The sequence below is a fragment of the Malaclemys terrapin genome, chromosome 1 (genome assembly GCF_027887155.1).
Source record: "Malaclemys terrapin pileata isolate rMalTer1 chromosome 1, rMalTer1.hap1, whole genome shotgun sequence".
Lineage (NCBI taxonomy): Eukaryota > Metazoa > Chordata > Testudines > Emydidae > Malaclemys > Malaclemys terrapin.
In genome coordinates, this window is record NC_071505.1 from 267,020,636 (window position 1) to 267,046,349 (window position 25,714).

General features: G+C 40.7%; 1 protein-coding gene across 2 annotated transcripts in view; it reads right to left on the reverse strand.

Moving 5' to 3' along the window:
- Positions 1-25,714, reverse strand: part of FGF14 (fibroblast growth factor 14) — a 636,316-nt gene that overhangs the window by 141,379 nt on the left and 469,223 nt on the right. For both annotated transcript variants that reach the window (XM_054012858.1, XM_054012867.1), the window contains exon 3: positions 16,322-16,425. In XM_054012858.1, coding sequence (XP_053868833.1) covers positions 16,322-16,425 — 104 coding nt within the window. The remainder of the gene's footprint in view (positions 1-16,321; positions 16,426-25,714) is intronic.

A 25,714-nucleotide genomic window follows, 5' to 3' on the forward strand; every position in this document is an offset into this window, starting at 1 on the left:
CCCCTTAAAAGACCTCTGTGTACCCCCAGGGGTACATGTATCCCTGGTTGAGAACCATTGTTCTAAAGGCATGGAAATTGGGATTGGACGGGTTCTGCAGCTGAGGAAAAGATTCAGCCTAAGCGCTTGTGAAAGGGAAAATTCACCAGTTGGTGGGGATGGTGGCTAAGATAACTACTTACAGTGGACGTGGTGTGGAGAATAAGTATTTCTGATGGGGGAGGTTGCCAGCAGAGAGGTTGGGGGTTGAGGACATAATGCTTTTGACATGAGGAACTGAGAAGGAGATGCTTGGTAGGGATTAGTACAGAAGAGCTTGGCTGCAAGCAAGGTCATGATCAGGATGCTTGTTGTCAGAGGGGATTCTTAGACATCCAAAGTACTCCTAGGGGGAACTCTGCACAAAAAAATTAAAAATTTTGCAAAATTCTGCAAATTTTATTTGTCAAAATAATGCAATAATCACACCAGTTTCAATTGTTTTGGTAAGTTATTTAACTACAACACAGAAAAAAGTCACAACTATTCAGCATTTCCTAAACACATGAAAGTTAAATTACAAATACTTGGTAACTAATACACTTTGAATTCCAGGGCAGGCCTGGGCTGCCGGAGAAGAGAAGCGTGTCCCCCGCAGATTTCTTTTACGTTTTTCTGCGCGGGGGGCACAGAAATATATGGGCAATATGAATTCTGCGCCCCTGTATGGGTGCAGAATTCTGTCAGGAGTACATCCAAAGCAATAACTACATAAAATAATTACAAATCAGTTCCAACATAACTTATTAAATTTTAAAAAGCTACCAATATACACATTTTGCATCTTGCTAGCAAATTACACTGCTCAAGACCATTATTCCCCTTCACTCTCATCCCTACCATGCCCTGTTGTGCCTTATTTTACTGACATTGTAAATTCCTTGGTGCAGCCCCCTTTGTTTTCTCTTTCACCTATAAAGAACACACTTCCATGGAGCTATGTACATACAGCAATAATATTTTGGGGATTTCATCTCTTAGGATGGACAGAGGTTGTGTTGCCAAAAGGCAGGGAGTTGGATTTTTCCTCAGTTTGTAGGTGTTACGGCTGGATTAAATGCTGTGTATGGACCATTTCTTTCTTTCTTATTAATGAAGGAGGTGCTAAAGTATTTCAGCAATGATGGGATTTACAACTCTTACCCTCGTTTTTCTTTTTCCTATTAGGGGCATGATTCCGCCACCTTTCACACACAGAGTGTTCCGTTATAGTTTAGTCCATGAGTTGTTGCATCGTTTTATTGGAACTCTTCACAGAGAAAGAGGATAGCAACAGGCTCTCTATTAGTAAAAACTTCTAGTTGGGAAAAGAAATGGGGCAATGGCCTAAATTTTGATGAGATCAAGGTAAGAGGAGGGAAAAATTAAGCTTCCGGAGTTTAGAATTTAAAAAATGAATAGAGACAACTTTAACTTACCCACCCTACTTTTGATCATGGAAGTTATGCTCTGGAAGAGAGAGGGAGCAGTAAACTACTTGTTAAATCAGATTACTCATATTTTTCCTCTAGCCCTTTATTGGAAGATACACATACACAAAGTGTCAATGGATTTGAGCTGTGTATCTATTTTGAGATGATTTGACGATACAGGCGTGCAAAAATCAAGTGAGACAATCACTTAACAGGCCCTCTCACCTAAATTAATGAGAACACTCATGTTCAGGAATATGTAGAGCACAACTGAAAACAGGAGAACAACCACAGTATTACATTAGCCTTTCAATCAATTCTTTAATGCAACACTTCTGTGTGCAAAAAAATATATTGAGTTTTGCCTAACCATCAGGACCTATTCTGATGGTAGGAAAGGAAGTCAGGCAGCAGTGAAAATGCTGACTCAAAAATACAGGAATTAAACTAAATGACTATATAAGACTTACTTGGGATTTTTTGCATGGAAGTCTTAACAGGGAGTATTTTAGTTTTACTGCTGGGAAGGATGGTTAACTCAACTCCTCCTCGCCCCCCAAAAACAAGCAATGGTCACATAGGGCACAATGTAAGCAATTGCAGTGAAATTTAATTAAACAGTCAGAACTGAATGAAATTTTTCAGCAGAAACTTTTGGGGGAGGGGCAAAAATGCAGATTCAGCAACACTGAAATGTTCTGCAAATTTGTGTTAGTTTCAAATTGTTCCTGTTGGAAAACCAAAAACAAAAGTTTAAAAAGTCAAAATGTTCTGATTCTTCAGTACAAAACAAATTGTTGTTTCCAAATTTCCATCAATTTATTAAGAATAAAGGAAAATGCTCATAATCAATCCAAAACATTTTGTTTCAGGTTGAACAAAATGTTTCATTTGATGATTTTGTTTTTCAATAAGCTGAATAATATTTTTTTCAAAACTGCCATCAGTTATTCTTACAGCCTATAATGGGCTGCACTCAGCTCTCACAAGCACCCCTTCTGGTCGGGTGTGTCTGCAGTCTTTAAACAGTACCAGTCCTGGGATTGGGCAGTAACCCTAGGGCTTCCTCCCTGGAGGCAATGGTTTCGCTCTCTTGGTCTGTTCTGGCCCCAGCTCTCCAGCTAGGCCTCTTAACAGTTCAGTTCCCCTTCTGGGGGTTTCTCTCTGTCCAGTTGTAGGCCACTTCACCAATGGCCTACTGGGGGAAATTCAGGCCACCCACTACTCTGGGTCCCAGACCAGGGACCCTAAGAAGAGCAGCCATGTCCTTTTAGCTAGACTGCTTTCAGTTCCCTGGGCCACTTTCCCGTGGTCCCAGCGTTCAACGATGCTTCACACTTAGCTCACGGATCTTCTGTGTTCAGGCCCAGCAGCCAGCCAGGAGTTCTTTCTTGCTGCCCTGTTCCTGCCAGCACTGAGCTGTCCATGGTGTTGAAGCTCCCTTTGGCCAGCCAGGAGAACCAGCTGTAATCATTCGCTCCAGCAAGGAACTGCCTGTCTCTGGCCCTACAGCTCCTTTTTATATGGCCTTCCTGGGCCCCAGCTGGCAGCCTCTCTGATTTGGCTAGCCCTTTTCAGCCTCTCTAGGCTGTTCAGAGGACTTAGCTCTTCTGCTCCTCTCCTGGGACAGGTGTGGCAGGACACTCAGGCCTCCAGCAGGGGGCTTCTGGGCCTAGTCCACCCCATCACACCTCCCTAAAAATATGCTGTTTTACAGCTGATCTGGGATGTTCTGTAGCCAGGAACTTGCACCAGGATTTACCGCTGTACAGTTGTGATAAATCCAGGATGAATCTAGCCCTATAAGTATAAAGTAAATGACTTCTGCTTACTGAATGGAACTTCCCTACAGACTTTCTAGCTCTGAAGGAATATGGTTCTCAGAACTGAAGGTTCAAGACATTTTTTTCTTCTAACCTCAAGATACAGTTGCCTTTTGGCCAAGAAGAATTCTCAGTGAGGCCAGTTACAAAGCTTTCCTCATTTCGGAAAGTTTGTGGACTACTTTTCAGTAATTACAGCTGAAATTTGGTGATTAGGAAAATCTTTTTTAGACATTTTATCTTAAAAACAGCATATAGAACTAGTCCTTAAATTTATCATGATCATTTGTTGTACAGTGTTTACAAATTAATGCACATCATGGGGAAGAGAAGCCGCAATTTGGGCACCAAGAGTCTTGTCCTGTTCCCATTTGTTTTAGTGGAGCTGAATTGTGCTTTTCAAACATGGGTCCTGTGCTGTAAGGTACCCACCCTCTAAAACATATATTAATTATTAGTTGCTTGTTTTTCCATAGAAAGGTTGTGTGGTAGAGAAAGAGAATCACTGCTTACATGAAGTGTGCTGAATGATCTGTTGATAATTAATACTCAGTTTTTACCCAGCCAGTCCCAGTCTCCCACCCCAACTCCCAGTGCTAGTTCCCCTCTCCTGCCCCCCTCCTCCCAATCTCTGGACACAATTCCCCCCTCCCAGACTCCTTTTCCTTATCTACTCTCTTGTCCCAGGTCCAGCTCTTGTCCCTCTCCATTTCTACTCCCTGTTGCTTGGGCCCAGCATAGACAGCACACAAGAAAAACTCTCCCTGTTTTCAGATCTGATGCCTGGATCCAGCCCCTGCCTGGCCCACAGCAGCCTGGAGCTGCAATTGCAGGGAAAGTCCTGCTCCACCCCTGCAGCTCCACGCTGGAGCATGCTCGTTGTGGACAGAATCTCTGGAAATTTTATCTGTGAAGCTCTAAGAAGTCTCTGCTGAGCATGTGTGAACTATGGTTTTACAACCGCTTATAACTTGGCCAAATTTTGGTAGATTTTCGCAGGGGCAGCAAAAGGCACATACCTGACATAAAGATCACACTCTGGTGCAAGGTATGGGGGCACTAGAGCTGCTCAAAGAAAAGGCTGCCAGAATTTTTGACAAGGGAGGAAAAATAACAATTTCCCTATCTTCATTCCTTGAAATGGCTGAACCATTTTGGCTGAAATTTTCCAAACATATATGTACAGCCTCAGGATGACAAATAGCATAGAAAATTGCATTCCAAATGGTTACTTTGGCAACCTTAATAATAAATGGCACTACCAGCCCTGACTAATACACCATAATAATAATTGCTTTTCTGTGATGGCTCACACAATGCATTAAGGTACTGCCTTATTTAGGGCTAAAACTATTCCCTCCTCTGCAACTGCAGAGAGCCCTCACCTACTTGAACGAGTGTAATTCTGTACACACTATACTAGGCAGGATATTTTAATCCTAGATAGACTCCATCAATAGTGTAGTTGAGGGTAAACAGAGCTTACCCACCTCTCATTTGGGGAATATGGATTTTATCTCAGGCTAGTTTACCAACTTATTTTTTTACTACTACAAACTGGTCCCCATGTCCACTGCACATCCCTCCCAATTCTAATTCAAATATTTGACCTTAAAAGAATAAAATTCTATATACCTGAAGATTTATCCACTTCTTTCCTAGGAAATATGATGCATTTCCCTATGCTGAATATTACAGTTATCCACAATTATCTAATAATAAATTAATGGGTAGCTACTTTTTTTTTGTAGCAAACTTTCAAAATGTATAAAATCTTTCATGAGATGCAATTATCATAGACAAAAGCCAAAATTTTCAAACTTGGGTGCCCAAAATCAGACACATATCCACATGAATTTAGCTCCTACACATATGGTCACCCACACTCGAAATTTTTTGTTATGCTTCAAAATTAATAAGAATTTTATTTTACTATTAATTTCTGCATGATAATGTTCAGTTTTTCTTAGGTAACAAAGGGATACCTTTGCCTAAAGCAGTTCTTCCGTATTCCTACATGGTTACTTCTACATGGAAGCATTTCTACAAAACAGAATTTAAAATTAAATCAAGATTCATTGTTTATTTGTGTTGGTCTATCCCTACAGCTTTTGTAGATTTACAAAATAGATGCCTGAATAACTGAAACTGCACTAGATAAACAAGTAAACCAGTTATGGGACGATGGTACAATTTCCTCTCTTCATTCTATTACTGTACCCCACATTAGAGTTAACATTTGCCTCCTCTCCAGGTAATCTTGAGAGCATTCTTGGCCTTCTCTGCATTTTTAAAGATCAAATTTGTTACATAATAAAAAGAACATATTGTAAATCTATTTATCTATACACTGTAAGACAGTTATCTTCAGTATATTCCTTGCTAATTCACCAGTGTGCAATTGGGACATTTACAGCTTCTCCCAAAAGTTCATCCAGGAAGCCGTATATTTTTGGCAGCTACATTGTAGTATGTTAATATAATATGTGAAAGCTTAAAGTCATACACTGAAAATTAGAAAGTCTCTAATAAATGAAACCTAATACGTTTGTATAGACAGTTTTTGTATTTCTGTTATTGTTGAAGTACAAAAACATGATAAGAAAGAGGCAGTAGAAGAGTATGTAATAAAAAGCAAGATATCTAACATTTAGAAACATAAATAACCTAAACCCCCAAAAAGTAACCAGATGGAGAATAAATAAATTCCCAGAAAAGTGTAGGTGAATTTATGTAATTTATGTAATATGAGTAAAGGCTAAAAATACAGGAGGAGTAACATCAGAGAGAGAAGTGCATAAAATTTGACAGACCAGATTAAACCATTGGTCCATCAAGTATGTGCCCAGCCTTTGGCATTGGCCATTACTCAACGCTTCAGAGGAAGGCAAAAACACCCATAATGCACCCACTCAAATAAGCAATGCTATACACTGAGGAAAGCATTCCTTCAACCCCTGTGGCAATCAGTTTACTCCCTGAAGCATGAGATTAGATTACTCTTATTTTAGCATGCATAACTACAAGTGTTATTTCTTGTCATAAAGTTATCCTGTCCTTTTAAAAATCCAGCTACTGTAGCTGACTCTATGACCTTGTGTGGCAGTGACTTTTGTGCTGTGTGTGGAGGACAGGAGACCAAAAGGCATAGAAGAGGAGCCATTTTTCCCCTTGATCTATCTGTGTAAATCCCAATAATCTTAAATAGAGGTATGTGCATGCAAGGAAAAGTCTGCAGAGATCGTGTATATGAATGCGAGAGAGGTGTTGAATGATGGAATGGAACCTAGGGTTTTCAAAGAAACATGGTTAATAATTTATATACATCTGAAAGGGTATGTTAAGAATCTGATTTCAGTCAGGGATTCTGTGGACCTGAATAAATCAAACAAGGTGTGTGCACATGATATGAGTGTCCAGAAACACCTCACTGGAATTTCAGGGTCAAATTCTGCTCTCTTGTACACTGATCAAGTGGAACCCCATACATGGCAGTGAGATTGAACAGCTGCAAATGAGGGTAGAATCTGATCCACTGTAGTCATGCTTGATGTGAAATATATTGTCCTTTACACTATAATCTGTCCCTCTGCTGTATACAAGAATATTTCTTTGCGATTTCTTTTTTAAATGATCTTTAGTCCAAGGAGGAGCCACCATTGGCTGTTGTGATGGGTTGGATCACAGAAACCCCCTGGGGAGCTGCCACCCGATGTGCAAAGACTACCCCTGCTTCTGTTTTCCCTGCCAGCTCAGGACTCCAGCACCCTGTCTTGCTGAGCCAGACACTCCCGTCTGGCTCCAGACACAGATCCAGGGTCAGAATCTCCTGTCCCAAAGCTGCAAGTTTACCTGAAAACAGCTCGCAGTAGCGTGCTTGTCTTTAGCACTCAGATGCCCAACTCCCAATGGGGTTTAAACCCAGATAAATCCGTTTTACCCTGCATAAAGCTTATGCAGGGCAAACTCATAGATTGTTCGCCCTCTATAACACTGATAGAGAGATATGCACAGTTGTTTGCTCCCCCAGGTATTAATACATACTCTGAGTAAATTACTAAATAAAAAGTGATTTTATTAAATACAGACAGTAGGATTTAAGTGGTTCAAAGTAGTAACAGACAGAACAAAGTAAGTCACCAAGCAAAATAAAATAAAATGCGCAGATCTATGCCTAATCAAACTAAATACAGATAATCTCACCCTCAGAGATGTTTCAGTAAGTTTTTCTCAGACTGGACACCTTCCAGGCCTGGGCACAATTCTTTCCCCTGGTACAGCTCTTGTTGCAGCTCAGGTGGTAGCTAGGGGATTCTTCATGATGGCTTCCCCTCTCTCTGTTCTCTTCCCCCCTTTATATATCTTTTGCATAAGGCGGGAACTCTTTGTCTCTCTGGGTTTCCACCTCCCCCCCCTCACTGGAAAAGCACCAGGTTAAAGATGGATTCCAGTTCAGGTGACATGATCACATGTCACTGCAAGACTTCATTACTCACTTGCCAGCACACACATATACAGGAAGACTCACAGGTAAATACAGCCATCTGCAGACAATGGGAGTCATCAAGATTCCAAACCATCATTAATGGTCCACACTTTACACAATTACAATAGGCCCTCAGAGTTACATTTTATATTTCTAGTTTTAGATACAAGAGTGGTACATTTATACAAATCAGATGATCACACTCAGTAGATTATAAGATTTGGAATGATACCTTACAAGAGACCTTTTGCATGAGGCATATCCCAGTTACTTACATTCACTTATTACCGTATTTTCTCTAAAACTATCTCAGTTACATTATATTGACTTATTATCAAGTTTTTATAAAACCATATAGACTGCACAACGTCACAGCTGTCAGAGAAACTCAAGCTGGCAGGAGCCAGCACAAGCAGCATCCTCACCAGAAACTCTGTGTGCTCTAAACTCCTTTTACCCCTCTCTCACCTCACTCCCACTCCACCTGCCCTCCATGTTCCCCTTCCCTCCTTCCTGCTTGTCCTCCACCCTAGCTCCCATATGTATTTCCCTCCCTTCTTTGTTCACTCTTCCTTCCTTTGTCTTTTTGGTTAGCCAATCCCATTCTAACAAAACTCCCAGAAAATGTAATAAACAAAAAACATAACCCCCTGAAAAAGAACTGTGGTGCTAATATGTCATTTGCCATACAGTACTCTGTTCACTGTGCATATGTTATATCCCTTTCCTCTACACTGTGTCTGCCATGCCTTTGCGGTGGGGATTGTCTCTTAGGGTATGTCTTCACTACCCGCCAGATCGGTGGGCAGCGATCGATCCAGCGGGGATCGATTTGTCGCGTCTAGTCTAGACGCGATAAATTGACCCCTGAGCATTCTCCCGTCAACTCCTGTACTCCTGCTCTGTGAGAGGCACAGGCAGAGTCGATGCGGGGAGCAGCAGCAGTCGACTTACCGCAGTGAAGACACCACGGTAAGTTAATCTAAGTATGTCGACTTCAGCTACGTTATTCATATAGCTGAAGTTGCGTAACTTAGATCGATTCCCCCCTCCCGCCCCCCAGTGTAGACCAGGGCTAACTCTGTGTTTGCATAGCACCTAGTACAAAGGGGCTTTGTTCACTAAATAATAGTGAAAGATGCTAAGACTGACAGCTTTGGATACTGAAATCCTTTATACTCACAAAATAGGTACAGAACAGAGAGAAGCAGTGTAATCTTCCCCCCTATCCCCTACCAGTATGTTTCAACCATGAACTGGAAGAACCACCTCTGGTGTGAGCAGATATTTCATCTTTCAAGCTGCTCAGTCCATAGACCCTACCGTGGGAAACTCAAGAAGAATGCTAATTAGTATCCCCGGTAACATATTCTTGTTCTATTATATGTCCACTGAGAAGATCACCACTGAGTAGGCATATAAAGCTCATAAGAGCAGAACAACCATCATACTGAGTCAGACTAATGGTTCATCTAGCCCTGTCTTCCAACAGTCGTCAGCACCTGATGATTCACAAGGAATTAACAGAAAAGGGCAATTATTGAGTGATCCATCCTTTGTCATCCATTCCCAGCTTCTGGCAGTCTGAGACTTAGGGACACTCAGAGCATGGGGTTGCATAATGAGTAACAAGGCATATATGAGTAACCTTTCTGTGGACACACAATAAAAGAAGATTGTGAAGAGGAGACCCACAGAAATAAAGGCCTTCAGCAGCTAATTCCCTGATGGAGAACATTGTTCAAAATGTACCTATTTACACTCTTTCCAAAAATGTTACTACAAATTTAACTATTTTCCAGGAATTTGTAACATGTGATTTTGTATATTATGAATTTGCTAAACATGTTTTTACCTGATGACATCCATCTAAAACACCTTTTAACTCATAAACAACAGTTTCTGAAATGAAAATGGAATTCTTAAAGAAGTAATTGTATACATCAAAGAAATGTATATCTATGCTGTCCATCACCCTAGTATCCAACTGTTTCCCATTGTAAGTCCTTTTCAGGTTTGCAAGAGAGCTGGAGGAAATCTGACACTGACTTAATGCATGTTTTACGTTTTACCTGGATGTAGCTCCTGTATGTTACCAAGCATTGCCTTTTTCTAAATTTAATATAAACGTTTATAGAATTTGAAAATAAAGACTCGTATTGTTCCATAATTTGTGAAATGCAAATCATGAAATTAATTAGATCAAGATTCGATTTGCTGCTTACCTACTTTCCCATTCTCTAAACTGTGCCAAACCAGCCCAAACATGTAAGTAATGTCAACTCACAGAGTGTAATTAATACTTCCTTTCTCCCATGCTTTGTCAATATAGATTGTAAGCTCTCCAGGGCTGATTCTTTATACAGTGACTAGCACAATAGGGCATGGATCTCAGTTGGGGCCTTTAGGTACTACAATAATACAAATAATAGCTGTGAAAAATATTATACTTGTAATATTTTGTCTCAGTGTAGTACTAATTTTTGAGGTTCTTCATCACTATTTATATTATTATTCCAAAGCACAAAGGATCTAAGGAACCAAAAGTACATATTTTTTATTTGACTTTGATTTAGATACTATAGAAAATTATCTGTAGAATACTGATTACTCTCTGTCTCATTCTCTTCCACTGTGTGCTGTCTACAAACCTATGTCCTGGAGGCTGCAAATTGTTCTTTTCAGACAAGTCAATTATGGGGACTTAAAGAAACGGTGGCAATTTCAGCACTGGGAAGCAGCTGAAATGTCAGAAGAAACCCTCCATGCCGAAGATCCTTCCTACTGAGAGTTGCTAGGGACTACTGATATTATAAACTCACATCCTGATAACATGCATTGACATTTTCTCTAATTCCAGAAAGCTCCAGCATAGACTATTATCTTACAACCAGCAAAGTATTATGCACCCAGCTTTTGCTCAAATTAAAACTGTGGAATGTAACACAGATTAAATCAAATTCACACTTTACAAAAAGATCATTCTAGAGAGCAAAACATGGACCATCTTTGCTTTTGGAAATATGGGTGGTTTTATAAAAGCTTTTGTATTTCTGGTAATGTCTCTCTTTTAGTCATTTTAATTTTCCTGATAACATTCTCGGTTCCTGAAAAGGGGCTGGTCTATACAGGACAGTTTGTGTGCAGTAAGCCTGGGTGTGAATTTCAAGCGCACTAGCTACTTTGCACTAACTCCCTGCAGGAACACTTTTACTGTGCACTAAGGGTGCCCTGAGGCGGTTTAGCTTAGTACACCTCCAAACATATTAAACTACAGAACACAAAGGTACTCTTAATGTGCCGAAGAGTGTCCGTATGGGGAGTTAGTGCAGAGTAGCTAGTGCCTAAAAGCAAGTGCACACTAGCTATTAGGGGATTTTTTTCCCTGTGTAGATAAGCCCTCAGTGTCTGGTCTAATCACTATCTTGGGCTGACCTGCAGCCTGAGATCAGAACCACCTCCATATTTAGGCAATGGCCAGTTCTTGGCAGCTCACGGGCCCAGTGAAAGGCTAGTGTGCAGGTTACTGACCCCACCAAAAGTCCCTGGAATGAGTCATGATGACCCTAACTATTGCTATTATACTGTCTCTGAAGCATCCTTTCCCATTTCATTCGTAGACCTCCCTTCTTCTCCAATCACTTGCATTAGAGGAAATGGGGAAGAAGACTCAAGGGCTTGTGGCAGACAACAAACAGATACAGACAAGCTCCAGATCTATGAATTCTTGTTTTCCTACACATGGAAGAAACAAAGAAATCTGACCTTTCTCCCACCATAGCAGCCACTAAATAATGCCCTGCTGAACTATTCTAAACAGTGAATAACCTAGAATAACCACTCAACTCCAGATCCCATACCCTGCAATGAACGTGCAAACTACTTCTTGGAGAAAAGTCACCTGAGGACATCCAAGATGGCTTGTCAGGACACCAAGAATCATAAAATGGACATAGGTGCAATAACACAATACAGTCCATTTCTGAATTGAGCCTATTCACATACCAGGAAATCCTAAAAAACACAACAGAAAAACTGAGCCACCATCTTCAACTCTAACTAAACTTCTCTGAAAGAGAGTTGAGCAACACAGCATTTCAGAAATAGCAACATTTTTCACTTGTTTATTCACTACCCAATGTAAAACAATGGTCCAAAATGCAATCCCAGATTTCAATGTGCAACATCCAATAAAGGCAGTGAGAGCTGTGTGTGCAGAACTACAAGCAGGATTTGGCCAAAATACAAATGGTCTCTGACAGGCCCTGCATTACCATCTTCCTACTGCAGCTTGTGTGTATCCTTGCAGGGCTGGTGGGCTATCCAACAGCACTATCCTCCTAACCAATAATTTAGGGGCCAGTTCTGCTCCTCTTGACTTTAATAATGTAAGATCTAGTCACAGAAGAAGTTTGATATTTTTGAGTGTTTTAAGTCTGAGTACACTTTCTTCAAACAGCAATGTGAGCTGCTGGAAATTACAGTACATCAAACTACAACCACCAGTCAGCAGAATGCTGCTGAATAGCTCATTAGCCCTTCACAGTGTCATGAGCCTTCAAAAAGAAAAGATAGAACATACAAGTATTTAGGGAACTTTAAATCTCCAGGAAGTAGGAAGATTTTGGGGTTGGCAATACAGGATGTTCTTGTGTGGAAAAATCCTGTTTCTCCTGCAAGAACTGCATTACATGATAGTGAAGAATTCAGACTAAGATCTCAACATTCTGTGAATCCATGAAACATGAGCTATCTCTCTCGCTCTCTCTGGTTGTGTTACTTATGTAAATATAATTTTTCTAGGTCAGTAACCTGTGTCTACGAACAGGAGACTGCCACTAAGTCCAGACACACTACATTCTAACAGCACTAGACTTCTGCCACAAATCAACAAAAACATTAGAAATAAAAAGTTCAGTGGTTACTATGTTAAGGGATATATATATATATATATGTTTCTAAATGCTTTCCCCAGTTTTTGAAATAAGCCTCCCCCTGCTCTCCCCAAGCAGCAAACAATACTTTGTTCCAATTGTTTATATCACACTCCTGGAGGGAATAAGGTGGTGGAGTCTCAAAGAAACATTTTCCCCTAAGGAATCCTCCAAAGCTCTCTCAAAACTCTAAAGAATTTCCCCCCTTTTGACTTAGCAAATTTCAACTGGTGTGGAGTAGGAGTTTGATTTGTATAAGTATGCAAATGATAGACAGCATATCTGAACTGCTGGAGAGGGTTCCGATCTCAGGTCTATCATTTAATTGAATAAATACTTATCCAAGCAGTAGTGAACATCAAAAATACTGGGGGGTTTTTTGTTTTTGTTTTTTAAAAAAGGTCATTCTAAACCTACTTTAGCCTCCTCATCCTCTAGCCTCATGGCAGGTCAATAATTCTTCTAGTTGAGAAGGACTGGTCATAAGTCCCTTCCAATCAATGCTGCTGCTTACCTGATGAGAGGTGATGTGAAATAGTTTCACCACATTCCCCAAGTCAATCAAACCAGCCTTCCCTAATGGCAACGTAGAGCACTATTACATAATCAGCAATTTGGCCCAATTCATTTTTGCTTGTTTTCTATTTTTTATATGTTATTTCAAATTAATATATTTCCATCACAATGTTTTAAAATATAGTTTCTAGTCCGACACCTTCATAATATATATTAGCCAGGATTTTTTTAAGCTGAAACAAGAACTGCAGATACAACCATAACATCACTTGCATGAGTATTGCTGCTATAATATAAAATATGATTTCTGTATTTTGAGATCAGTAGGTGAAAAATATTGCCGAAGGAATGCAAAACTCACCAAGAAGACTGTAATATATATTGTTTGCTTCACAATTATGACAACAATATTTTTCCCCAGAGGGCGATATTTCACAGCTTCTGGGCACAGTATATCTTCATCTTGATCCAAGGGGAGATACACATATAAATCCCCTATCCACTGAAATGAGGACAAACTCTGTTTTCTGAAGTAGGTGCTCTCTTCCATGTTTTATTTTTTATTTTCCAATTTATTAGTCTCTACTCTCAAAATATACAATTCCTATTAATGAAAACACAATAATAATTCTTACCCCCCAAATATTAATAGGAACTTTGGCATGGACATGAGTTTTTCCAATGATATATTTTTTAAATCGCCATTCTTAAATCTTACTTCAGATTACCAAATATCACAAACTAACCTGTGGAACTCATTGCCATGGGATGTTGTGATGGTAAAAGTATATCCAAGTTCAAAAAATAACTGGATAAATTCATGGAGGATAGGTCCATCAATGGTAATTAGCCAAGATGATCAGGGATGAAACCCCATGTTCAGAGAAGCCCTGAAACTTTGATTACCAGAAGCCAGGAGTCGAAGAAGGGGTGGATCGGTCCATAATTGCACTGAAGTGTATATTTCCCCTAAAGTTCTACTACAGAGCACTGTTGGAAACAGGATACTGGGCAAGATGGACCATGGTCTGACCTAGTATGGCAGCTCTTATGTTCTCATCTCTATGAAATAAAGAATAGTCATTTTCAGATAGTTCTTGGCATGTGTTAAACCTAAAGACTCTTCTACTGCATGCTGTATTATTTTCATTTATCTTTGTAAATGTTGTTTTCCATTTGATTTCATATTTACATGAAAAAAGAGTAAACAGTACTTTCCCAATACAATATGTATTGATTCCCTTGCCTTACATAAGGAAGAGGGACAGATTGAGCCACTCTCCCTAAGGACTATCAATGGAGTAGAAAATGGTAAAAAATAAAATAAATGCACACACAGTTGCTTGCAAAAAGCAATTATTAAATGTTGTCAATAACAACAGAAATACACATGTAAATCATGAGTTCTGAAAATCCAACTAATATAGGGCATATAGTGGGCCAACCTACAAACCTTTACACATGCCCATGACTTTACTCATATGATTAGTCTCGTTTAAGTCACTGGGACTACTTATACACATACACAACTTTTATTAGCCAAGTGTTTTCAGGATTGGGTTCAAAGTTACTAAGAGTTGAATTCTGCCATCTTTGCTCATGTTGATTAGTACCTTTCATAGCAATTAGTCACAGTGATTTCAGTGGGACTATTTTGGGAGTAATACATAAACAAAGGGTGACACAATCCAGCCACAGAGATTTCCCCACTCTCCATAATTACAGTCTAGCCATTAAGCTGCTATATTCTCTGAAATGAGCACATCTTCTGGAAACATTCTTTAGCGTTCACTAGGAAGGGATGAGAACACTGTGGCGTTACTGGTGGGCAGAAACATATTCATACTGCATTGTTATCACATGAAGAAATGTCCATGACATGAATTCCATATACATGAAACCTTCAGGAAATTAGAGCACTGTTGGCCTCCCGTCTTCACTGCTGGGAGATATTGTATGTTGTGTTATATTTTTCTCTGACAGACTAAAGAAAATAAATCTTTCACATCACATTTGTTGGGGTATCCCAGAGACATACTAGGATTACGCATTTTTCTTGGTGTTGACATTCAACATTAGGATACACTTTTTTCCTTCTAATTAACTTTTCAATGACAGTCACATATTTAAAAGAAATAGAATACTTTCCTTCAGGACACAGAAGCAAAATCTGCCCAATTTCCTCTCAAGACACAGTGGAAACAAAGCATTATATTTTAACTCAGTGTGGACTAGAATATCATCTGACATAAGAAATTTAAAGAGCATGAGATACAGTATGAAAACAGCAACCACTGCAGTGAAAAAAAAAAAAAAAAAAAAAAAAAGTCCTTAAACACCTGGTTAATACTGTCACTAAGTTAACCCTATGTAACACTGAGGCTTTTCACAGCTGTAACGCCACCACACTTTGACTGATTAGAATTAACTGATTTGAAATATCTGAAGATATTTTATTTAGCAGCATTATTTTGCCTGAAGGAACTTTCTTAGCTTTGGCCATTTTGCAGGTCTGTATTATTTCATGCAATTTTTACCTAGCAATTTTTCAAAATCATATGATAAAATTTTTATTAATGCAAGTGGTGTTTCAAATTCTAATAGTCCTAGCCATTAGGGGAAAAAATTAGTGATACACACAATGAAAAGATATTGATATATAACAAGAATGTAAATTACATTATAGAAGTACCTTATTTTACTAAACATTCATAATTCAAAGAATTTTGTAGCAAGTTTTAGATCCTGAACAGCATGCCAGTAATGAAGGCACTGCAGACACTTACAGAAAAGTTCTAGAGTCTTTAACTGAAAATTATAACCCATCTGTAGTTTTACTAAACCATCCCACAGATTTCAGTAGCTAAATATATCCCTGCTACAGAATTCTATAGAATGTTTTTCAGAAAATTCTACAGCAAGGATATCATTTTCTGTTAAATTCTATAGGTTTTTAGAGCAATTTTTAGAGACTCTAAAAACATATTGATTTAATCTCTATTAATGGTCTATAGGACTTATCGTAAATGAAATATATTTCATTCTGGTACAGGTTTCTGTTTTGGATATGTGTGTCAAAAGAATTCAAAATATCCACAGCATATTACTTACTGATGTGTAGAGGAAACCTTCTCCATTTAGGGCTATATACAACCCTGTCTTTACACCCTGGATAGCGACAACTCGTAGTCCCACTGGTATAAGGTTGAATAGAGCTGTAAATATAAACATGATCTGTCACAGATGAGAACTGATAAATAAAGTATTTGAATAATCAAAATCAAGAACAAAGAACAACTGTTACCACCTTCACAAAAAGCCCTGATTTCAATAAAATTTTAATTAAGAAAGCATTGCTAAGTTAGTATTTAAGCTTTATGTTGCAAATTTAATTGGCAATTATGCCTGTAGCATTTTAGTATTGGCACAATTGCTAGCTAGCAAATAAAAAAGAATATCTCATAGGATTGCAAAGAGTATAATAGCATCACAATTCCAATGAATGGAAAATGCTGTAACCATATAAAGGTGGGGGAGGGGATAGAAACAATTCTAAGTATAACATTTTGTCATCTATTAGTTTCATGCAGAGAGTGGGAGTAACAATCACAGATTATTCTCCATAATGAAAATCTTTCCATTTTGTCCACAGTGAATTTTTTCCCCTTAAACATTTAAATGTTATTGTACTATGAAGCACCCCCAGTAAAACTGCTTTCAGCAAGGCTATGGCCCCAGAACTGAAAGTGCAATGGATATTTTTGTTGAGAGCATCTTTGATATAAGCAATGGTACATAGACTCAGCATATGGGAAAGCACTTAGGCTTCTATGCAGAAAAGTAATCAAGGACAGATTTTAAGCATGCACATGTACTTGAGCTGTCCTCAATAAGTATGCTTTCCGAAATTGAGGCTTTAAAGAAAATCAGCTAACAACAGCTGTAGTAACAAAAGTACATAAATTTAAGATAAAAAGACAGCAATCATTTTTATAAAAGGCTGAAAAGAAAACAATATAAAGGTGCAAGTAGGGGAAAAAGGACTTCAAAAATCTCAAAACAAAATCAACAAAAATCGAGAGAAAAACAGCATGACATTAATTTTATTGCCAACATTTAAGAGCCATCAGGATGGAGATGCTGTATAATGATGGCATAAATGAACAAGAAAGTTTAGAAATCTGTTGGCTGCAGTTCAAATTGCAAGTCCAAAATGGCAAATTGCACTTGTGCTACACTACATGGGAAAGATGGTAAATGCCATTTTATGACTCATGCCCAGCAAAACACCTGGCAGCGAAGATCTCCTTGAAAAAGACTTTAGTGTTCTGACTGACCACCTCCCTATATAAAAATGAAATAAACAAGATATATAAACTATTCATTTTCAGGCAAGTGAGACATGAACCAACTTTTATGCCAAATTACACCAGAAAGAATGCATGAGTTTGCTGGCCTGGATTATGAGATAAGATGCAAACTGTGCATCACTCAGGGTCTGGGGAACAGCGTCTGAGCCGGAGCTCATGTTGGACAGCTTTTAAGCCCTGGATGAGCTAGGAAGTGGGAGAGGCCCAGGCCCTTGGATGAAAAGCAAAGTGCAACCTGTATGTAGACTAAAGACACATAAGCCCATGGTACCAGCAAGTTAAGTCTCAGGAGGTAAAACTGCATTTCAAAACACTCACAAAAGGTGCGGTGAGTTACCCAGCATTTGAAAAGGAATGTCATATATATGGCAAGAAAGTTGCTTCATGGTACAATCCCTAATTAAGATCCCAGAATTCAAACCCACATCAGAAAAAGGGGAAATGCATTCACTATCAACAAGGCAGACATGTAGCCTAGGTGCAAGAACTCCAGGTTGGTCAGGCAATGGCTACAGAAATATAAAGGAGACAATATTGACTCAGAGGAAGCTAACCACATCTACATAAACGGAGTAGAGTATATGGTCTTTTAGGATGGTAATACCCTAAAATATTCTCTCAACATATACCAACAACATTATCAGAAATATACTCCTGCAATAGAAGAATACATGAAATGCGATCCTGTTAAGAAGAAATATTGCCACAGTGAAAAAGTTGGAAGATGCTGTGATAAAGCAGCCTACTTCCTGCAGTTTCAGAATGAAAAGAAAGTGCATAAAAAAGAACTCCAGAAGGTACAGAAAACAAATTGCTGGATTTATATCAGAGTTAAGAGGTGCTATACAGAAAGTTATACCTAAGCCAAAAATTAGCATTAATATGTATTATTTGTATTGCTGTAGCTCCCAAGGACCTCGGTCAGACTGGGGGAGGTCTTATTGGTCTAGTCACTGTACAAACCTACAGTAAACACATGTACCTAATCTAATCTGAAACAAGATACCATGAATGTGACAAAGACAAGGAAGGAAGGGGGATGGGGAGTACAACAGGTAATGAAAAAGAAAAGGATCGTAGAAGTACCTAAATTAGCTATTGCACAGTTTGGTGGCTTCTGAAGGTTCCAAATCATCTGAAAGTTTTAAAATAATAAGTAACACCAGTTATCCCCAACTGTCACACAGCAAAGACACCATTAATGGGATGGCTTCTTGTTAGGTGTCACAACAGAATTGGGTCTTGGGTAGGGATCTGAAGGAGGAGAGAATTTGGAGGAGGATGAAGCCTTACAAAAGAATGTAAGGATATTATTCAGTGACAAAAGGGGTGCATGAAAAGAGCAAGGATGTATTCATGGAAGAAGCAGGCAAATGGGCATTCAAGACTGAGATAAAAAAATAAAACGGTAGGAGGAAATCTGGATGTGCATTAAAAGCATAATGTTTGTACACCGCCTAACACAATGAGGGGTCCTGGTCCATGACTAGGGCTCCTAGATGCTACAGTAATACAAATAATAAATAATGATAACAGAGAGAAGAGGGCATATATAGCCTGTCTTCTATTTCCAGTCATTAAGGGGCACTGGGTAGGAAATCAAACAACTTCACTAAAGAAAGATGCACAAAGACACAAAAGATCCAGGAAAACTGTTAATAATAACAACTCCAAATCACAGAAGTCTCTTCAAAACTTTTGGAAAGCAAACTTCAGTAACATCATTTGAGAACAAAGAAACAGGACCAGAGTCAGACAATGACAACCTATGAAGAAGGTTTGCAGACCTGAAATAATTACAGTGTTTTTATGCAAATGATGAGAAAATTAAAGAGGTTTATGTTTATTAACCTCTGGTGGTTTAGAAAGCACTGAGAGAGAGATTTAATTATGTGTCTTTTTAAGGCACCAAATGATAACCTTAGATCCTCAGCACTGAAGGAATTAGACTAGTGCATGAGCTGTTAAAATGGAAAGCAGAATGCTGGAACTCGGCTAATAAAGAACATTGGGCCAGTAGCTGAGAGCGTGCCTGGATTTCACTCCACAAGACAGTTCGCACTTCACTGGGACAAAGAAGATTAGTCTGAATACAACTATTGATGCACATATGGCCGGCATAACTCTCTTTGATGCACACTTCTCATTGATTTTAGCCAAACACTCTATAGGTCAGGCTCAATATGTGATATCCACATGCTCATAAGTTGGTCAAATAAAAAATCAATTTCCTACAGAACCTGGTTCTGCAGTGCTCCTCAGTGCGGACTATTTCCATGCCAGCTTGCAACTTTCAATCTTTTAGCACTTCAGCTGTAACCCTATTAATCTTTCACTAAAGATTGAATTGAGCTATTTAGGCCCAGCTCATAATAATTAGGGTTGCCAACTTTCTAGTCACACGAAACTGAACTCCCTGCCCCTTCCCTGAGGCCCCGCCCCTGCCCCAAGGACCCGCACCCTGCTCACTACATTCCCCCTCCCTCAGTGGCTCGCTCTCCCCCATCCTCACATACTTTCACTGGGTGTGGGCTTCAGGGTGTGGGCTTCAGGATGGGTCCAGAAATGAGGGGTTCAGGGTGTGGGAGGGGGCTCTGGGCTGGGGCAGGAAGTTGGGATGCCGGAGGGGGTCAGGGCTCCAGCTGGGGCTGCGGGCTCTGGGGTGGGGCTGGGGATGAGAGACTTGGGGTGCAGGAGGGGCTCCAGGTTGGGGGTGGGGCAGAGGGATTTGGATTGGGGGAGGGGGCTGTGGGTTGAGGCGGGGGTTGGGATGCAGGAGGGGTGAGGGCTCTGGGGGGGAGCTAGGGATGACGGGGTTTAGGGTGTGGGAGGGTGCTATGGGTTTGGAGGGGCTCAGGGCTGGGGCAAGGGGTTGGGGCACAGGCTTACCTTGGGTGGCTCCCAGTTAGCAGCACAGCTGGGGGGGGAGGGGCCCTAAGGCAGGTTGCCTGCCTGTGCTGGCACTGCACTGTGCATGCCCTGGAAGCAGCCAGCAGGTCCGGGTCCTAGGCGGGGGGGCCAGGAGGCTCCATGCGCTGCTCTTGCCCGCAGGCACCCGCACCCCCAGCTCCCATTGGCCGGGAGTGCAGAGCCAGTGCTCAGGGCGGGAGCAGCATGCGGAGCCCCATGGCCCCCCTGCCTAGGCGCCGGACCTGCTGGCCGCTTCCGGGACACAGCGTGGACGCCAGCCAGAACAGGTAGGGACTAGCTTGCCCTAGCGCCGCAGCACCGCTGACTGGACTTTTAATGGCCCAGTTGGTGGTGCTGACCAGAGCCGTCAGGGTCCCTTTTCAACTGAGTGTTCCGGTCGAAAACTTTCCAGAGTTTTTCAGCATAAACAGTTATCTGCAGAGGGGGATGGGCGCGAAGCCACAGCTCTGCCTCCTCCCCACCCCTTTAAGGCACAATGAGTCTGTCTGAGTAGTAGCTACTAGCAAGGCAGCAGTCCTGTACTACTCAGAGTTTGCAATTCTGCATGGGTCTTACTGAGAGCATTGGAGCACCCTCCTCCCATACTGCACACTTACGTAAAGGCCAGGAAGAATGTGGCTCCAAGTAAGACTTGAGAAGTGCAGACAATCAAATAGTCCAGTCACTGAAAGAGCCCTCCTGGCTCACAGACTGTCCACATTCCCCTTAACTAGGTACTCTTAATCATATTTTGTAAGGCATCTTAATAGAGAGAACGGCTCTTGGATTATCCCCTTCTCTTCCTATTTATGATTGCACAGTCTACCTTCCCTCACATTTGCATCACCTAACCCCACAGTGGCAACTACAGCAACTGCTTACAAATTTTTCTTTGAAAGTTTTGTAATGTTCTCTAAGCTGTTTTAGAAACAATGCATTGGCAAAATTCAGATTTGGGTTCCGATGAGATCCAGGATGATGTATAAATAAACACACTCCATTACGTGTGTGTGTGAGCGCGCATGTATATGTATCTTATTTTACATGTATGTTTTATTTTATAAAATATACACACACACTCTGCAAGGTTTGCTGCAGTAACTTGAAATCCCTGGAATAAGAGAGGTGCTTTTTGAAGTCTCCGTGAAGATCTGTTTGGATGTGTCTGATTTATAAGATGCACCATCAGTATTTTCCTCAGTGCAGCTTGCTAGAGACAGGCTGCTAAAACTGGCTAATATCTGTCTGTATTAAACATGCACTGTTCCAGCACCATGCATCATCATGCTACACAGTACAGAACCTCTGTTAGGACAGTGACAAAGGACTCCACTTTCTCTTTGAGTTTATGGGAGGAGACAAAAATGGCTCATCCATCAAAATACTTTTTGACTTGGGAAAAGGAACAGAGCAATGAGAAGGCAGGGAGCGTTTTTCAAAGGCACAAATGGCAGTCAGGAACCCAATTCCTGGCAATCAGAAATCCAATTCCTCCCCCACCCCCACTTATGGGTATTAATAGTTTTGTGCTCTTCACAATCCTTATTATTGAGCAAGCCCTTTTACATGACCGAGATGTTACACAAGCTGGGATTAGAACCCAGCTCTCTAATGTGGCAGGTCTAAATTTCAGTCACTTAGCCAAATCTCTCTCACAAAGAATCTGCCACATCTACATATTCAGCAGTATCTAAGGCTATAAAACAGGCCTTTTCATGTGTATTAAAATTTGTTTTTTCTGTTAAAAAAAAAAAAACACCTGGGAAATTATATATAAAAAAACCTCCACCCATAACTAGGGCCCTACCAAATTCACAGTCCATTTTGGTCAATTTCATGGTCACAGGATTTTAAAAATCATAAATTTCATGATTTCAGCAATTTAAATCTGAAATGTCACAGTGTTGTAATTGTAGGGGTCCTGACCCAAAGAGGAGTTGGGGGGGGGGCAAAAGGTTATTATAGGGGGGGGTTGCGATATTGCCACCCTTACTTCTCACTGCTGCTGGCGGCGCTGCCTTCAGAATTGGGGCCGGCCAACAGCCACTGCTCTCCAGCCGCCCAGCGCTGAAAGCAGCATAGACGTAAGGGTGGCAATAGCGCAGTCCCACTAAAATAACCTTGTGACCCCCCTGCAACTCACTTTTGGGTCAGGAACCTCACTCTAAGAAACGCTGGTCTCTCAGTGAAATCTATATAGTATAGGGTAAAAGCACCCAAAAGACCAGATATCACAGTCTGTCACATGTTTTTCATGGCTGTGAATCTGGTAGGGCCCTACCCATAACCCTATCTTAAAAGTGTATAACTCAAGTTGCAAAACCAAGCGCTCAAAAATTAGGAGCTGCCTGAATTAAGGCTGACTGTGCAATCTAAATTCGTTCCCCTGCTCCTTAATTATATGATCACATACTATTTTTAACATGGGACCTGTATCCCATTCAGTGCACAGTACAGAGCTGCTCTGGGGATAGATCAGGGTTGTATAGTGAAGGAGCCTGTTTGTAAGATCCTTCCTTTTGTTGCAGAAGTTGGGAGTTGTGTAGTAATGAGGCAGGGGGGCTGCAGGAAGAGAGAGAGAAAGGATGGTCTCATCTTGAAGGTGACTGAATGCCACCCTGGATAATTGGGTTCTATCCTTGCCTTTGCCACAGAAGTGGTTTTTATTGTATTCTTGCACCATACTCTTTGAGGCAGAGACAGGGGGACTGGCACCTAGGTATCTGCCTCCAAGTGGGACAGTCATTGAGGATTATCAACAATTAGATCAGTGGGATGGCTGCAACCTAGGTAAAACCCGGTTTTCAAGTCTGGATTCCAGGTGGGCGGTAATCAAGCTACAGACCACTTGAGGGGAACCTTCATCACCTGAGGGGTGGGGTTTGAAGCTGACCAAGAGGTTTACATGACAGAGGGGACTGGAAATTATAAATGCACCAGGTCAACTGACTAGCTCTCTCTCTCTCTCTCTCACTGAGCAAAATAAGAATGCAAGACTGAGCAGGAGGAAGGAAAGAGGAGAGTGGGTGCAGTAGAATCCTGGACTCCCTGAAGAGTCAAGGACCAAATTCCAAAAGACTCTTGAAGTGGTGAGGAAAGTGAGACCGGGTTTGGCATGCAGGTTTTCTTGTTTTCCATAGATCTGTATCTCTCTTGTTCTGCTTATAATGAAAGTGTGATTTGTTTAGAAATCCTTTTGCAGAGTCTGTGTGTTCTTGCTTTAACTATCACATATCTCTGAAGGATTAAACTGTAAACTAGAGTAGCCAGAGTACTAGAGTAAAGGGTAAAGCTCTAGGGAAGGTGTGTTTGAATCACTGGGATGTCCTGAAGGGCCTAGGGCAGTTGGACTGCAGGATCCCATTCCCCAGGAGATGGTACCAGATACATAGCCTGTGCCTGAAGTGTGTCTGAGAGGCCAGAGACTGTGGCTGAAGTCTGCCAAGACCCAGGGGACATCAGAAGAACACCGTTCCTATGTGTGGGTCCAAACACAGCAGCCTGGCGTGCGACCAACAAGAGAGAGCTTGACCTGGTGTTTGACAATGAGGATAAGAGAAATATTGAACAGCTACACCATTACTTGAACACCATCCATCTTCTGTGCTGACTGAGGCAAGCAAAACATGCATGTGATCATGTACTTAAAGACTATCATAATACATATCCAAAGTGGGGCTGAATTAAGGTTAAATGGGCAAGTTTTGAGTGCTTAACTTCGTAACATGTTCTAATGTAACTATATATAGTTGAAAGCTAAATACAAGGAATAACAGCATTTAGATGTTAAAATCAGGTTTACTTTACATCAACAAAAACACAGTATTGTAGAATCAAGACATCATCCTTGCTTTTTCTTCTTTTTCTTCATGCTTTTTTTTCTTTAGAAAACAAAGAAACCAAATACCCATTAATTGTGTGTAGTTGTTTTGGTTTAATTATACATAAACTAGATCTCTCGTGCTTATGATATATAATCAATATATTGATTATATAAGTAACTGTTGGAAGTAACTATTATACTGAACTATGTTAGTGATTACTGTTTAAGGTCTCTCTTGCAGGAGAAACAAAATGAGACAGGGAGTTAAGGCAGTTTGATTGGGTTGCAACCTCCAGAATGAAAGAATCAGTTTTGCCCATGTTCTAAATCAAACTGGGTTCTACTAAAACCACAGTTAGTTCATGAGATAACAATGCGGGAATTATGACAGCGATCACTGATCAGCTCCAATGGTTCACGAAGGAGCCTGTGGTTTGGAAAACATAACATTTTAAATGTCTCCAGGACCATAGTATAGAAATCTCCAACACTACTTCTTCATGGTTTCTATTTTAATCACATCATGTGTCAGATCCACTTTCAGATTAACAGTGGTCTGCTCTGTGGAAAACAATGAAAACACAAACTGTCCCAAAAGGAAGTTTCCATCACACTAAATGATACCGGGAACACTTTTGGGGCCCACATAGGTTGGAGGCTGGAGTTGGACAACTAAGCTAAATAGTACCAGCCTCAAGCCAGCTCAGAAACAGATTGATATACCAACTGAGGGGAGAAGAGAAGGACAAGATAAGATAGGAGGAATATTAAAGAAACTATTAATATCCAACCTAGACCTCCCCCACTGCAACAAGGAGCAATGGTCTCAAGTTGCAGTGGGGGAGGTCTAGGTTGGATATTAGGAAACACTATTTCACTAGGAGGGTGGTGAAGCACTGGAATGCTTTACCTAGGGAGGTGGTGGAATCTCCTTCCTTGGAGGTTTTTAAGGCCCGGCTTGACAAAGCCCTGGCTGGGATGATTTAGTTGGGAATTGGTCCTGCTTTGAGCAGGGGGTTGGACTAGATGACCTCCTGAGGTCCCTTCCAACTCTGATATTCTATGATTCTATGAACTAGAAGTATTGGAATAAAACCTACTTGCCATTCACAGTGAAAGATCAGAAAATAAAGGACTCAATGCACAAACTATGGTTTCAACAAATGGCCCCAATTTTATGATGCAAAATGAGAAAGCTCATTCTCCACCATTATCCAACAGATGGACTAGTCCATACCTCCTCAGCCAATGTTATTAACAGGTTCCAGGAGAGATGAGGACCCCAATGGAAAACAGCTCTGAACTGAAATCCACCAAATTCTGTTCAATTCAGGCTCTTGTAGTATGCCCATCACCGCGGAATCGAGCACCTTCCAGAGTGCCTTAAGTGACATAGCTAGG